Raw genomic sequence first — 17,765 nt, forward strand, 5'->3', positions numbered from 1 at the left:
GCGTAAGACGTGACTAATTTCCGACGAGATCGTCGAGCTGCTGGTGCAGTCTTGTTACATCTCTCGAACGAATTGACCATCGAATTGAATTGAAAATCAACGTATTCTCGCCGGTGATTAATTTATGTGTATAATACATATGTAATATTAAATGAAATTAACGTAAGCAAATCGTGAAATGTTGGGAAGTCAAGGATAGCCGACAGAAAAGTTTATGGAAAATTTCTCACTGTACAGTCAACATTTTCATTGCGTGAGGTAAAGCCGTATACATTGTTCTCTAAGAATTCCTGTTTTATTGGAATATTTAATTTTTTAATATTTATTATTTAACATTATCAATATACGAGAGTAATATTCAAAGATTTTTACATATTTTTTATTTTGCGATATAGTATTCTCGGAAGAAAATTTACGGATTTAAGAGAGAAAAAAAGAGAGAGAGAAAAAGGAAGAGAACCCAAAATAATTTTTACGTCCAACGTAAATTATGCCTTCGGTTTCTTTTAAGACCGGTTACGTTATAAAGCATCACTTCATGTATAGGTATGGCTTTGCTTGCGACTTATTCGATAACTCATTTCAAAAAAGGAAGTACTAAAAGCAATCGTGCCTAAAATATAGATTATCAATCATCAAGCATGACAAAATAAAAGCAATTTAATGCTCTGATCGAACTAAGTCTTTAGAGTATACTTATTTTTCTTTAAAAAATAATTATAATGCTAAATAATAATTGCTAGATTTTTTGAAGTCTTATACATAGAATATTTTTGCGATTTAAATTAATACAACTGTTTGGGGTTTCTTTTTATTGCAGATACTATCGTGGCTTTGCAAGAAAGGCGAGGATATTCTATCAAAGCACGCACAGCACGCAGCGGCAAACCTAACGTCGGCGCGTCTTCATGAGCGAGAATTCGAAAAGTTTTATTTCACGTCGATGGTAAGTAACGTTGATTGTCCTATAGCTGTTAATGGAATCGAAAGTAGAGTCCCGCGATAAATAAAGTTGCTCTCCTAAGAGAGAAGATTTCACTTTTTTCGCGACCCATTGAGCCGCCCGTCACGCTTCGATGCGAAAGAAATTCCGTCGCAAAGGACTCGAAAGGTGGCTGCAATAAGCGCAAGATAATAAAAGATTCCTTTGTGACAGGCGGACTGTTGCAAAGAACTCTGCCAAGTGTTTGCTTCCTTCATTTTTTTTTTAACTGCCAGCGAAATAAAGAAATAACGTGGAAGGAATCGTGACGACGACGAAAAAAACGGAGACGAAAATGATTATTCCTTTCGCACCTGTAGTCTTAATATGGTCTGAAAGCGCGTTCTTAAAATACGCGAAATAGATACCGGTATACATGAAGTACCAAAGATGTTTCCCTTAACTATGTTTATTCTTACGCAGAATGCATATGTAAATTGAAACATTTAAAAAATGTGTTCTAAAATTGACAAATAATACGCGACTTGTTATATTTATTTTAAACAACTAGAGTTGCAAATAAAATTAAGTAATTGAACTTAATAACTGAAAAACGTTCTCGTTACATTATCTACTAAACTACAAACCTAAAATCATTTTCTACTCAGACGGTAATGAATTTTTTAATCATATTTTCTCAATATTTAATATATTGTATATTTATTCAAAACATTTTTAAATAGTTTATCAATTATATGAAGTAATTAGGTTATTATTAGTAACAATTATCAATAAAACAGTCTTTAGACATTTGATCATTGGGCGAATGATCTATAGATCTATCGGTAAAATAGATTGGTTAATCTCGTGGCGCCGTCTACTGTTTCTTTCGAATGTTTCACAAACCGATCCAAGATTTTTGTAACCGACTGAGTACAGCGTGCAAATTACAATAGCTAATCAGTTGTAAGTACATTATTATAATAGCAATAATAATTTTTTTTTACACTTGCTATTTAGTTAATTGCGGAATCTTGCCGACATTACGCAATGAGCTAATTTGATTTTGCCTATAAATTGAAACTAGAAAGAAACCGCCTTTTTGAATAAGTTTTAGAATCAAACTTGCACACTTTGTTATCTGGGAAGATGAATGATGGAGAGTTCATTAACATTCTATGCAGCGTGAGTGAAACTTAAATATCTACTACTAAGTGCATACCGATGTCTTTTTCTTTTTTTTTATCATTGATGGCACGATAGGATATCCGCAAGTTCTCGCTTCCGTTCTGTGATAATAGATATTTATAGGACCTGTTGCGATCTCGACCTTTGGATTGACAATTTTTTTCACCGATTTCTCGAAACTTTCTCGAAGAACTATTTTCACGAAGTTATCAACATTTGTATAGTTTTTCAAACATAACAATTTTTTTTTTTACTGACGTCGATTTGGTCGGCTGGTCAATTAAAATGTCAAACTATTTTCTATTATTATATCGATCACGTGTATCAGAAATTATTACCTCTTTAATTGTTTCGTAATCACAAGATAACGCAAAGTGAAAGTACGTACCCGATGTTGAGAGCAGTGCCGTTTTGCATAAATATGCGAGTAATAAAAAAAAAAAAAAAAAAAAAAAAAATAATACCGAGGGTTCAAACGGTGCACGCGTTTCCGCGAGCTTAATTAAACGTTATTACGTGAAATTCGGCATGGCAATTAAGCGAATCGAACGATCGTAAATGTTACGCTATCGACATTACGCGCGAGACGAGTCACAACTTAGTGGGATAATAACACGTTGGCCGGGTCCGTGTCGTGGAAAATTTACTGCGAAAGAAATCGGCGTGCCGCGGACGTTTTTCCTTTTTTGCGAAAGAACGGACTTTCTCTCGGCGGCGATGCCGAAGTATTACGCATAGCTCGGACAGTTTCAGGGCGCAATAAAGGTCCAGCTGATCTGACAGACAGTTGTTACTTAATTAATCAGTTTCATGGCGATGCGAAACGTAGGGCGAGCGATCAGCGCGATATAAAAGCCGAAAAGACCGACGGTACAGCGGCCGCTTATGCGTGGACGTTAATTAATCACGTTGCACCCACTTCAATTATCCGTTTCGTACAAGATGCGCCCGAGCGCGCGGGTCATTATCCAAAAACGTAACCCATCTCTCGTGCCCTCCCCCTTTTTTTCTCCTTTCTTTCTCTTACGCGGCCCAATAACCCCCATTGCTACCCACACGCTGTCGTAATTGTCACCGATTATTGCCGCGATGGTCGAAAAGCGCATTATTTGGGTCATCTTGACGGAACTGGAACGGAGTTATTGGCGATTTATTATTAAACGATCCGCGCGAGTTTCCATCCTGTACGACGACCGGGCCCCGGTATATGGAGCATCGAATAATTACACGACACCGCGCGACGATAGGGGCATCAATTGAAGCCGCTGTGAGTTTAAAGGCGATGAAAATTACGCCCGCCTGACTGTACTTCGGAAAGACTCTCACAATTTCGCTGCGTTTCCATAAATCAATATTTGATATTTAATTTTGCGCTGTGTTACCGAGCCTCGAGTAAACGTACTTCGCAACGGCGAACCGTGTCGGTCTTTTTCCGCGAGCGTTTCTATAATACGCGAGTATGCATAAAAACGTACGAGAATTAGCGACCGCATACAGCCCGGCAATGTGCAATGCATTTGCTGATAAGAATGCAAAAGTTATCGCGGACCTTGAATGAGGTAAGCGGCGAGGAATAAAGTCGCGATCAAAGTACAAAACGCTGTTAACACGACGGCGGGACAGGATAAGAGTTGAAGGACTGTCGGGAAGGAGTATTCGTAACAATGCACGGTCGTTCTCGTTACCCAATTACATAGCTAGCGCACCGCCGGCGGAAGAGGCGAGGAAATCACGCCAGGAATAAGAACGAGGCATTATGTCGGCACCTATAACGGCAACGATCGCGACTCGTGAAATCACGGCCGATTCTGCTTCTCGGAAAGAAATTCCATCGAGTTTTAGAAACCGTTGTCGCGCAGTTATTTCGCGAATCGCGGCGTGATTGAGCGCAATTGTTGCGATCGTGTCCCGTGAACACCTGACGGCGAGTGTAACGTACTCTGAGGAATTTAGTAACGATCCATCGATCGTGAAAGTGTCAGGAGCCGTGCGACCGAAATGCAATTTAATGCAAAGTAAAACGGAATTTTATTCGCGACGCTAAATGGCCGATTAACTCTACCGATTCTGGGACTTATTCATATATGTATATTGAAGAAAATTAAGATATTAGAGTATACTTGAAAAACATCCGGAGCGAAATTGTTCATACAAGAGTTAATTCCCAAGTAGATTTTTTTTTTATGAGTAAGAGACAATTATGTAACAATATCGAGCCAAGTCTTACAAATTTAGTTCACTTTGACATGCTCTACTTATGTATTTCTCTAATAATTCAACAGCGCTATAATAACTCGACAATAATGCAAATTATTATTTGATCTTTTACGATGAACTTGGATACAAGAACTGCATTCAAATCTGTGTGTAAAGGACTTACGGCTACAATACATTACATCCGGCCAACGTGCCTCTTCGATACCACCGGCGTTGAGCGCGTGTCGTGAATCGCGATCGGGAAACCATTTCAAAATTCAGTTGCAAAAGCGCGAATCGGCACAAGGCGGTTATGCTCGTTAGCTCATCGTGCCTCTCTCACCCGATGCGCAACTTTCCATCATAATCGGTCGTCACGCGATAATCGAGGCGACGATGCACTAAACGCTATCTGATGTACCGCATAGTCGAAACATCTTTTTCGCAATTTTTTACTTTAAGTGTTTTCACAAAAATCCAGGTCGCAATTACCGAGCTATTTAATTTACTGTCGACCTCGGTTCGAGCCTTAATTAGCCAGAGATGTACTGCATACCGGATCGTTAAATGAGTTGATAAAAAAATTTAATCTTACGTTGACGGTAGGTATTTCGCGTTCTTTGAACAAATATAAAAATTTACTATCGCATTGTTTAGTTCTTTAAAAATAAAGTCTTGTATGCTTTCACGTTTGTAGAATTCGATGATTTTGCGTTATAATATTTTATTTTAATTTTTAGATTGAAGTGTAAAACTCCTTTGAGTGCAGTTCAATTACTGAGATTCATTCGGTGTCAATTCAATCGAGTGTGTTTATTAGGTGCTAAATAGCATTTGCGGAACGACGCGGGTGGGTCCCTTCGATTTTAGGACGCCTATCGCGCGGAACCGCGCCTAGTACCCTGCGTGAAAGGGAGTAATAGCCTAATCGTGCCCGACCCTACATTTAACACCCACTTAATGCACGATAGATTTATCGCGGGCAAAAGGAAGACGGTCCTCCTTGTTCGAATGCAACATCTGTTGCGCGATTAAGCTCCCCCGTTTAATCGATTAGCGACGCTGCTCCGATGCAGAATTTTGTTGAAAGCTAATATGTTGAAATTATTTTCAACTCTTACGACAACCGCAGTTTACTCAAAAATACTTCGCCGTAACGTATAAAATATGTTCATAAAATTGACTTTTAACGACTTGAAGAATTTTAAAAAGTGCGATAAGCTATCGTGTGTATTTTTTTTTTTTTTTTTTTGATAAGAAAACAACGAGGTAAATTTTCGACGGAGAACTCTTCTGCATTATAAATTTATATGAATCAAATGTGCATTTACGACCAATACCTATTTGGTTTTCTATATAGTATATTACGTTTATTTAAATGAGCGATATCCTTGCATGATAATTAATTTTGCTGGAATCTCTTGAACGTATTTTATTACGAGCTGTGTAATACCGCGTGAAAAAAAAATCGTGCTTTTTTCGACAATCCGACGAACTTAGTACAATTACATATCATTTCGCACAACCTTCACAGGGACGTTACACGATTCCGCGCGGCTCCGTAAAAATGGCGACTCAATGTCGCCCGCGAGCTGCCTTTTTCTCATAGCACGCGGTCGCACGACACAATGGTCGGCGTTGTGTTACGCAATGCGTGCTTTACACTCGAAGAAGAAACCGTAAAAGGCCCCGCCTTCTTAGTATTAATACAACGGGTCATGACAAACCTAATAAATAAGACTCGAGAGAACCTTGGAACGCAAAGCGCGATCGCACGCGGAATTATGGTTCACATGCAAATTGCGTTATCCTTGCGTTCCTTCCATCCTGTAATATTTGTTGCTTTTAAGAACATTTCTTATTATTTTTATCGCGATAGATCCTTATCTCCGTGTTTAATTCACTATCGTCTAAGCTAGATTTTTTTTTTCCAAACGCATCGAATGGAACTTGCGAGTTTAGTTTAACAAACGGCTTCATCGTGTGCAGCTACGCAAATGACGATAATGAACGCAAACAACTATGGTATTCGTTGGAGTTTAACGATACGTTAACGAGCACCGGTAACAATGCCAAAGCGATCGATAAAGTATCAATAAAATTTTACAGTCGTGCAATTGGCCTCTTGCTGTTTATCGTAAAAAGTTTCTAGCGTTTATCGTAAACAATATAAATGCTGTTTTTTTTTGTTTTTTTTTTCTTAAGAATGCATTTAATTAATTTTCTTGAAAATTATATTTATGAACAGATAAGAAATGTAATTAATTAGTCTTTATTAGTTTCAGAAAAATTTTTAGACATTTTCTAAAATGAAGTAAACATAAGTGAAATATATTGCGTTTCTACAGATGATTAATTAAATATGTAGACATTATTTTGAAAGGACAAGCTCATTAACTTCGCGCGAGTATTGGAAAAGCAGTCGTGAGTAACAGGCACTTTAAAAAACCGCCGTCAAGGATTGTTAAACGTACAATTTATTTAATCCAAGGGAGCGTCAGCCTCAATAAAGCTCGCATTTAAAATATCATTCCGCACGTGCGAGACGTTTCTCACATTCATCGGCGCGCGGTTCGGCGCCAACGGAAGAGAAAGGAAAGCGAAACAGTAGGTGACATCCCGCGAAGGTCACCGTAGGGATACCTGAAGGCGTATGTCTTACCTTCTGACGCGAATTACAAGACGTGGCAAGGTTCGCTCTACTTCGAGCTGTCGATTAACCTACATTTTTACAGTGTAACGCATTTTATTTTATTTTATTTTTTTATTTTTATTTTTTATTTTGTTTTGCTGCGCCCACACGCGTATTTATGCGCTTTCTTAGTCTCTTTCGCACCTTCCTAGATAATTGCAGTAACAGACGTAAGCCCGCATGCTGTTTTTCGCGCATAGGAAGAAATAACGGTGCCGTTGAACCACGCATCGAACGATATAAACTCGGCATAATTTCAGTGGACCTCGTTCGCTAATAAACGCTTCTCGTTACGGACAGATTTGTTAAAGTGAATCAGCAAAAGCGCCGATGGCTGCCCCGCGTATGTCCGCAGCTCATTCTTGAAATCTAAACGCGAAACGAATGAATGATGCCGAGGAATTCCGCCATTCACCGTTATGAAATTGTAAGCCGGGGAACATATGTTCAAATTTAATAATACGTATAAACGTGTAACTTAAAAATGTAACATTCAGTAATAGAAGAGACATTGCGCGAGCGCATCGTCTGTTAAGTAATTGTAATATGAGTTTGCGAGAATGTAAGTCGAACGTTGAACGTTTCGCATTTGCAAATTACTTTCACAATTGTTATCAATTACTTCGCGGCCTTCGAGTATTTATTAGGCACGATCGGAGAGGCGATTCCTTTTTGCCGATCTCGTCTGGCCGTTCCGTTACCGCCGAATAAATAAACTACAATTTTACCGTACCCGGGATGTTTCTTTTTTCCACCAACGTTACGGTATATACGAAGCCGATCTATCCCTAGTTCGGGAATCCTGAACTGGTCGGCCAGGGGCCACCGTCACGTACGTGTTCTTCATGAAAAACGAAGTGGGTGACCCGGTGCGCGCTCGTACCGACATACGTACTTATATGCTCGCTTGAACGTGTACTACCTGTACTGCGTAGAAATGAGTGGAAAATATAACTGTACCTTCGGTTCCTCCTTACGCGACGTTATTATTCATGAATTGTCATAAGCCGGATTCTCGAACCGGCAAATCGCCGATCCCTCGTCCGACATAGTTTTCATCCAGCACTCTATTAGTTCGCATAATTCTCTCGTCTGCACATTACCGTTTCCTTCTTACCTACGTTTTTGCAATATGTTGAATAAATTAATAGCAACGAGATAAGTTTTTTTTTTTTTTTTTATAATTAGCAATATACGAGTAATATTTGGCATTATTTTATAACCTTTATGATTTATTCATCCGATCTTTCACGCGTTTTATGCAACAAGAATAAATGCCATTCAAAGATCACGTTTAACCCTTAAATATAGACCGGTGGATTAAAAAATTCGATTTTAATCATACTCGAACGAGGTCTATATGTATATTTACTTTTCGTATTCGAATCCAGACGGTACTGAATTGTTGGCCTTTCTATTGTTGGGACTATCAAGATCAGCTGTCGCTCACTACAATCTGTGCACGGAAAGCAATCATTACCGATATGATCGTCATAAGCGGATCTGACAGCACGCTAGACGCGGACTAACATCTGCATTCTTAGTTGAGCATTTGCAGCTAGCAGACGATTGTAATGAGAATGCTAAGCGTTTATGGACTTGCTCAAGGACGTTAAGGTTGTAACCGATGACACGAGTTCATTAGCTTACAAGACTAATGCGACATCCGCGCAACAAATAATGCAGCGTTCGTGCGTGCACACAATGCGCATAGTTGCGATGAAAGTGGTTCCGTGGAGTTATAATCCAAGTGCCACCGAGGAAATTATAGTAAAGTGGCTCATTAGCCCGATTAAGGAACGCGGAGATCGTGTTATTTCAACAAAAAGAAATTAACACGTCACGTATTGCTATTGTTTGCACCAAGTTTCCGAGCCTTTTTGCATAAGTAAAGTTTTGAATCGTCCACAAAAATTCGAGAGTATTAATCTTTACAATTTAATTATCCTACGAAGAAAAGTTATTCGGACTGTATTTTATGACGAGTTTTTAAACGTATATATCGACGTAGAACGATATTGAATCAAAGTACCTTTAAATTTATTATCCAAAATATTGTGAAAGATTAACGTGAAATATGCACATATCAATCGATCACACGCGGAATGCACACGAAGCCCGTTATAATGCGCTGAAATCAATACGTCGCGTATGTGCGATGTACAGTTACATGTCTCGGCGTACGTGAGATGGATTTGATGATAATGGTAGATTAATGCGGATATGTCTCTTTTTTTACGGCCGCATCTGGTGTCACACGGTAATTTACAGGTACCGACGTTGAAATACCGACCAGATTCTTGTTCCCGTTGCACCGTGTCGCGCTCATCAACATGATCGATTCAAGGGCAAGACAGGAGTTCGGATCTCCCGTACTAGTTTCTTTCTCGAATAACGTGAGAGAAAATTAATGAGCCGTAGACGGCGAGAGTTACGTACACCGAGATCAGATATCTGTTGAAAAAATGTGCTGAGCGCAGATTAACGTGATCTTCACGCGTTCGTTGCGTATCGTGACACGCGGACCAGTTGTAATTCTAAACGACTTGGTATGGGGCTGTGCGTAATTTTTCTTTGTTATCTGACGGCTGTACCAGAATTTACGGCACGATGCACCTTTAACGACTGTCTAAAATTAATTAATCATTAGCTCAAGTGTTAGAGGAGACTTATTACAACTCGCGGATGAGCTGCCACACGATTACACGAAAGTATAAATTTCTCTGGGCATAATTGTCTATAAGCCTGCAAATGAACGCACTCGTTACCTCCTTTGCGATATACTTTTTGTATAATTATAGTTATGGGACCTTTTCTAATTAATTGCTGTTTAATTTCTACGTAGTGCAAGCGGAAAAGTAGTTATTTCAGGATTTTTTTTTTTTTTGCAAAATTTTAACTATATTACATCGCGCGTAATATTAAAATTTTAATATTTACCTAGTAATTTTCGTAATAATTTGCATATTCTGTACTTTTTTTTTTCTTTTAATGAATGTTATCTTTATTACACTGTATTATCTTAATGTAAATTTATTGGTGTTAGCAAGACGAGTTTCAATTTCAATTAAGGAAGTTAACTGAATGGGTTAATAAAGCTTTTAATAATTTTATTAAAACATAAAGTCCGCATTGAACTACTTCATTACTCTCGCCAAAACTTGCGATTAGCCTAATATTTGATATTGCAACGAAACGGATATTAAACACGCTCGTTAGGGACAATTATTATTAACGTGGAATTACGATAATTTTGCAGCATGAGTACCGGTGATTATTTCTCTGAGCTCGTTATCCGCGCGTACTGATCGATGTGTTTGCGTACGTTATAATTAATGGTGACGTATGCGAGTATCAGGAAAGAGCATCACGGGGATCACGTGTCTAAATGAATGGGCGGATCCCGCCGAGCAATTAATGAAATCCCGTCTGCACGTGCGTAAATATATTCGCACGCGGCACCCTTCGTTTGAAATGCATACGTAAAAAATTCCATTTGCAGAGGAGAGTTGTCGAAACGTGCCGATTGAAATAAGTATCGAGAATTTCACGCGGGTTTTTTTATTTTTTTAATTTTTTTTCTCTGTACGAGTTGACATTACAGCGATAAAAGCGGTCCTATTATGATAAGAGCGGTATGTGGATTAACACTTTCTAAATGCCTTTCTTCATAGAGACTTTTCGAACCGAAGTCTATGAGTTACCAGTCGCTTTAAAATGTGAGGACAAATTTCAAAAGAGAAAGTGTTAAAGATAATGAAAGGATTGTTGCGTAATAATATTTGTTCTGTCGTAATTCTTTTAAAGATTTTAACAAAATGCGAATTATAATTACAATTATATTATTTATTATTGGAAGATGACTTTTTTATTTTTCGTGGAAGTGACCGACGCTACTAAAATCAGAGACGCACGATCATAACCATGGATATATAAAAAAAAAAAAAAAAAAGAAAATATCTTTTGGTATCTCTTAAAATACAGATGTATGTCTTCGTCGAAGTATTGCGTCGTTTTTTATTTTCATCCCGGATTTCGTTATTATTAGACGAGTTTAAGAAACGTGATATCACGCAAGCAAATTCATATAAACCAGAGAGATCAAGAGAAATATCTTTCGGGCTCGATAAATTGTGCGAAGAAGCATTAGCAATCTTCTTCCTTTGACGCGCGGTTAACCAAGATGAAAAATTCGGTGGATAGGTGACGGTTCAATGATGACGGTCCGCACCAATGCGCTTCACCTCAAAGTGAAACTTTACACCGGACGCAAACATTGGTGAGCGGAAAGCGACACGCGCGCAAGCCCGATAATGTTTTCGCAAAGGCAAACTGCGTCCGTTAATGAACTATGCGGGTTGCTTTCTTTCATATTGTAATCAGACCGCATATTAAAAAAAAAAAAAAAAAAAAACATTACAACCGTGAAAAAATTATAGAAACATTGTTATAAATATTACAAATTTTTTATAATTAAAAATTAGATATGACTAACATTTAATTCATTTTTATATAAGAAAATAACAAAAAATATTACAGTAAATATTGAAAATGGTAAAGAATTTGATTGAATTTTTTCGACGTAGCGTCACAACGAATATCATTGAGATTAGCATAATTTTATGGAAAAACTGGGTTTAAGAATACCCGGAATGATCGTGGTCGTAACGAAGTGGCGCCGTCGGCGCGACTTTTCTAAACGCCTATGCATTCTGAGAATATCGTCTCGATAAATAGTACCTTTGCCCTACTCCCCCGCATTATCTTGCACCTTCAGTGCCTCTCCCGGATCTTTTCCAGGCCTCTGTCGGTCCGGTATCAATTTTCGATAATTCCTAATAATTCTCGGGCCGCGTGCGCGCGCGGTATCGCGGCTGTAACCGGTCCGCGAGGTGGTTTCCGAAAGGAAAAGGCATTCCAGGCCGCGAGTGCTGGTAATCGGTCCCTGTCGACTGGAGGACGTCAGCGGCTGATACACGCGTGTACACGCATCGCGCACGAAAGGAGGCTTGAGACCGGCGCGGCGTGGCGGTAAGGAACGGGCCGCGAGATCCGAGCATCGGTGAGAGTTTAGACGCGAGGCGCGCGGGCTCGAATGGAATGGCGGAATGGAGCGGAATGGAAGCTCGCACGTGTGTGTGTTCTTCGCCGCAGCCGCGTGCACACACGTGTCGGCGCAATAGTGCGGCGGTAGCGTGTATGTACCCACGGCCGTGCCGTATCGCGCACACCGTGCCGGGTGTATGGGATTAGGTGCCGGCGCAGTAGGCCAACGGCGCTCGACGCCTGTGCGTCTCTTTTTCCGCTCGCGCGTATCCGACCTACGCCAAGTCGGCGATGAACCACCGTTCATCGTTAGTGATCGATTGAAGTGAAAACCGAGGAAAAAAAAAAGAAAAAAAAAAACGAGAAGGAAAGACCTGAGAATTCTTCCAGTCGAGAAATAGAGGATGTACTTTCTCCTCCGAAGACATTGTTTGTTTCAAACGTAAAAAAAAAAAAATGTATATAACCGAGAGGATGTTGTAATTGAGAAAATGTCAAGTCTTTTTCTCTCAGCGGGGTTTGTACGCGAGTGTAGAAGTTAATGGTTAGTGTTAATTTGGATGGTCGTCGGTGAGATTTATTTCGCACAAGAATTTTATTTTACTCCGAAATTTTCCAGTAAGCTGTATTTTAGTTATCCGGTGGGCGGAATTGAGCTCTCTGCGCACTAGTAATTTCGTTTGTAAGATGCATTTGTGTACTCTCCGATGTGCTACGCCAGACGGTGTCTTCTAACAAGCACTAATTACGGTAACGTAATTACGCACGACGCAACACGCGCTGCCTCCCTCGATCGCTTTCGCACCACGCTCGGGCTCGAAGATCGATCTCGTGCGACATTGATTTTCACGGACGAAATGACTTACAATGGACCTTACTAAATTAAAAATTCTTGTCTTAATTATGTTGAACGAGAGTAGTGACTCTTAAATTTCGTGCGAGGTAAAATTCTGAGAAAAAGCTGATTGTATGAAATAATGGAAATCTCGCACAATTAAAATCTTTTTGAGAAACATGATTTATAACGCGTGCACTTTTGGACCTTCGAGAGATCTGAAAAGTTTTCCATTTTGCCACAAGAAACATTATTTTCATCGAATACTCGTGTGCTAATTTAAGGACTTATTGTACGATTTACGTTTGAAAAGACACCTGTGTCTCTTTCTGGTGCATAACTCGACGTGACATGAATACCAATGGGAATACACGTTCGATACGAGCGGTTTTATTCCAGATATGTCCGCGAGTATAACGAAGACGACGTTTTCCAATATTTAACGGATGTATCTGATAATTTCGAGGACGCCATGAAGTCTTCGATTTGCAGTAAAAGGTCATGAATAAAATTAAAATATATTCGATCTTTTTTAACCACGTAAATTTTTTTTGATTTGCGATTCCTGGCTCACTCCTGAATCGAGATATTAACGGTAAAACGCACAAACGCTTGTTTATTACTTTTGCAATCTAGTCGCAGGCTCTTGAATTAGTTTGTGCATTATTTATCCAAAAAGACGATTGAGTTGCACAGTAATAGAAATGACATTGAGATGAAAATTGCTTTTTCCCCCTCGGCTAATTATACGGAGGATCGCTCAAACATTCGACTAACACGGGGAACGTCACGCTGAGACATTAATTAATAGCCAACTGGCACAAGCTGTCCAAGTCTGACGTTGGAAGCTCGAAAGAGGAATCAAAGGAAAAGCATTGCTTAAAAATTTCCTGAAAGCCCGCCACGAATAATAATTGTCGCGCACATCGAAGATTTGACACGATCACGTACTTCAAATCTATTCAAGTTTTCCCAGACGGATTTCTCGCGAAACTACACGCAGATATATTTTGGCAAATCGCGAGATTTCCGTCCATCTGTCGTTTCCGAGAAAAAAAAAAAAGAAACAGATAAAACATGAGAGATCGCAATGAGCCGGTAACTTTTCTAGCCGAAGGAAGGAAGTTGACGCGCTCCATTTCGTGGTAAAGCGTTACGCGTTACGGCGCAGCTCCTAGTTATTTCGGATGTATATCAGCGAGGAGGATAGTGGGGACGACGGCGGCTGCCGTCTGATCTCCGTACGTCAGTGCACCGACGTCGACGAAGCGCGCGAGACGTCGCGGTTGGAGAAACGACGAGCTAACGACGAGGACGTGGAGTGTCGCGAGGGCGACAGCGGTACGACGAAGCTGGATATCAACGAGCACGTCGTGCCATCGAGTGCCCAAAGAAGGGTCAATAGTTTCGAGTCGCCGGAGAAACCACGGGAGTTTCGTAAAAATCAATCTTGGAAGGGTCCGTCGCGAATCGTTCACGACGTCCGCGCGTTCAAGGGATCACGAAGAAGCGCGAGTTTCATTTCCAGTCAAGAAACATTCGAGACGACGTCTGTAGTTACGAGCGGGATAGTCGATCGCGGAAACACCGTGGAGGAGGATGGACACAGGACGGTGGTGAATATACAGTATCGCGACACGTTAACGCGCTCCAGCCAAGCGTCCAGAATCGAGACACGAAGACGCGCTCTAACGAGAAGCGTCTCCGCGCCTGGAACCGGCGAACAGATTGTCGCGGACGATTCCTTAAAGCACCAAAGTGACGAGGCAGCGAAGGATACCAAAGAGGACGCTCGTCTGGGAAATTTAGCTTCAGAGCAAAGTATATCTCCTCTGTTAAGTCGTGACGTCACCGACTGTACTCAGGCGGTACGATATCGTTCAAAGATCGAATCACGGTCCAGCAAATCGCAAGAATTTGCGACGAAAACGGAGCAGCTGATCGCCAGGCGGATTGTCGCGCCACAAGTCGGTCTTACACGGCGCGCGAGAGCCTCGTCTTTTGTAATTGAACGGAAAAAGCATCGGCTCGGTTCGAAAACGTCCTCGAGGTCCACCGAGGACCTGTCGCGTTGCACGATAACGAACGACGTGAGTGCCGATGGAATGCGGAATTGCGGCGGTACCGTGGCGGGCGTTCGCGAGGACGAAGGCTGCGTTCTACTCAGGGTGCGATCTCTCGAAGATGCGCCCCAGATCAGCCTGGTGCCCCGACAGGACGGCAGGTGCACCAGAAGGGATCGCGAGCGAGCGAGAATTTTGAGACGGAGGAGAATCAACGGCCGGTCGGCCTCGGTGCCCAGATTAAATGTGAGTTGATTTTTTCTCGAGACATTTAAACGCGCGAGAAAACAATGTTTTTTTTTTTTTTAATTGTAAAGATGGATTACTGATAAGATAAGTACTTTAGTAACTCAATGTTCTAATAAATTAGCATTCTCATAACATCAAGCGTCCTCGATACGTTGATATATAATTTTTCCACGATCTATGTAACAGGTGGTAATTATTAGTAAATTACGGATGTGAGCGTTTGAAACACGTTTGACTAGTTTGTGATTTATAATAATCCACCGCGAGTAACCCGGAAACGCGCCCGCCGGTTTCGGATAAAAAGAAAACGCCGGCTTTTACGGAATAAGCGTTCGGGATAAGAGCGACCAGTCCGGGGATGAAATATCGTCGGCGATGTACGCAAAGCCCAGCGATGCTTCCGCGATTGTGCACGGCTCGCGACGACGCGAGTGGCTGACCGCGCACAATTTCGAACAGCAGTTGTGTTCTTCGCCACACCGGAGAGGCGCGGAACTGTCTCGGCGTACTCGCGTCTGTCTCGAATCTGCCTCGACCGTTGAATGGATGCAAATCGAGATGCATTATTTCCGTCGGGCTGCCTCGAGGGTACACGGCGCGTACGCGCTATTCAGAGCGTCTTTCATGTGCGAATAAATCGCGCGAGGCGACGCATCGCGCGAACAATCGCGCGGAGATGCGCTCCGCGATTCCCAGGCACTCTCCTTTAAGATGCACCCACACGCGCGCGTCGATGCTGGTATTTAAATACAAGTCGATCTTGTCCGTTGTTGCGCAAAGTTCCTTCGGGTATTTGCGTTGGCGAGTGCCTCGACCCGAGAATTTACCTGCCGCGAATGACGGGACGCACGAGCGTCTGCCTCGTTTCTTGACACAACGCGCAACCGGCTCAGAATGTGCACTTGAATTTATGCGCGGGGGATACGCGCGAAAACACGTTGCGAGATATTCGCGATCACGCATTCATTAACCTCTCGCATATTCTAACCCTTTCACGTTTTCATCGAACCGCTCGATCGTGACGGTTGGAGCTTCTGGTTTGCTAATTTAACGTATAATTATCAGACTTCAATATTGGCCAACTTTAATTAAAATTAACGGGAAGCTAGCTTGTTCCGGAATCAATTTTCTCGGCTACGTTGCGATTATATGTTTATTTTATTTTTTTGATCGATGGCAAAAGTAAAAATAGTCGATTGTTATTCTAAACTTATTTAACAAAAATCTTTCTTCTGCGATTATTAATCAGCCATTTGACTGTCCACCAAAGTTGAGATTTTTTAATATAGAGCATCCTATTAATAAAATTCTCCTAGAAAATCAATCTAATTGTATCAATTCAATCGTTTTTTTTTTATTTTTTTTTTATTACGTCATTCTTGCATATTGCGTTTTACATTAGAATTCTGTTCCGCGAAGCGTTATCTAAGCTTTTGCATATCGTTCTCGATATTCTTCGGGGTGTCAAGAAACATACGTCAGAGATAACGAATTGTTTTTTCACGAATACCTGAGTCCGGATTATATTGATAGCACTATTCGCGAGTGCTACGACCCGCGGCTAGAATCTTCTGGGTAAGACTAATGCATCTTCTCAGCATATACGCACACGACTACGTGTCTCGGATATCGGCACGACGTAATACCTGTTCTGAGAGAGACGCGTACTTGAATTTAAAAGCGTGGGTGAATCGTGCATTGCGTCGAGCTCGCAAACACACCTAAAGAGCCGATTGTCGAACAACGATTGTGGGCTTAAAGCGACCGGCTTTAAGTTTGTTATCTGTATTGGCAAGCATCTTATCACCGACGACCACGCTAATGTTGCTAATAAGAACTACGTCCGATGCATTATGAAGCGAGGTTATCAGCGAACGCGAAGCATTAAAACCGTATCTCGAGTACGTATTTGCAATTCGATAAAACGATTTTCTGCCTCTGAAATTCCTGTCCACAACCGAATATCTAAACGCAATAAAATTTTAATATTATTAATTTAAATTCCTTTGGAAGACTAGCATTTTTTGTAATAAATTTATTTGAGCATTAAAAAAAGAAAAAAAAAAGAGAAGAACTGATAAATAATATTTGAAAAAATAAAACGATGGGGACATGAATTTTTCGAATAAAAATATGATTTGACTGAGAAAAATAATCGTGCTGTATAAGCTAAGATTTTCGGTTACTAAACCAATAAAACGTTCGCCAACGTGTCTATGCTTATCGCTGTTTATTTCGGTATACGATCCTAGCTTCAGGGATCCGCAGAACTTTATGCAAATCTGACTGGCGGGCCACGTATTCGCGGAATGTTAATGGACCGATGAAGTGGTCTCTCGTGATCGAAGGAAAATAACACGTTGCTCCTAAGACCGGTCTAACGTTTCGATCCAGTTTGAAATTACTTTCATCAGTTTTTGGTAGACGCCTTTCGTGGGAAAAATGTGCACGTTCACGATCACGGCAATATAAAATATGGTTTTCAATTTGTTTTAAGCAAAATTTCTAACTGCTCAATGTTCAACATCAATATTATATGCTCGAATAAAATGCATTTGAAATTTTTTAATTGAA

At 40.7% G+C, this 17,765-nt stretch overlaps 2 protein-coding genes across 3 annotated transcripts in view; both read left to right on the forward strand.

Annotated features, from left to right (window-relative positions):
* Positions 1 to 17,765, forward strand: part of LOC139105699 (pleckstrin homology domain-containing family G member 4B) — a 223,471-nt gene that overhangs the window by 179,138 nt on the left and 26,568 nt on the right. For both annotated transcript variants that reach the window (XM_070661946.1, XM_070661947.1), the window contains exon 13: positions 821 to 946. In XM_070661946.1, coding sequence (XP_070518047.1) covers positions 821 to 946 — 126 coding nt within the window. The remainder of the gene's footprint in view (positions 1 to 820; positions 947 to 17,765) is intronic.
* On the forward strand, positions 12,272 to 16,872 carry LOC139105711 (uncharacterized). Its single transcript, XM_070661966.1, has one exon. It carries the CDS (start codon positions 14,067 to 14,069, stop codon positions 15,195 to 15,197), a length of 1,131 nt encoding a protein of 376 aa, XP_070518067.1. The 5' UTR covers positions 12,272 to 14,066; the 3' UTR covers positions 15,198 to 16,872.

This window comes from Cardiocondyla obscurior, linkage group LG09 (assembly GCF_019399895.1).
Source record: "Cardiocondyla obscurior isolate alpha-2009 linkage group LG09, Cobs3.1, whole genome shotgun sequence".
Taxonomy (NCBI): domain Eukaryota; kingdom Metazoa; phylum Arthropoda; class Insecta; order Hymenoptera; family Formicidae; genus Cardiocondyla; species Cardiocondyla obscurior.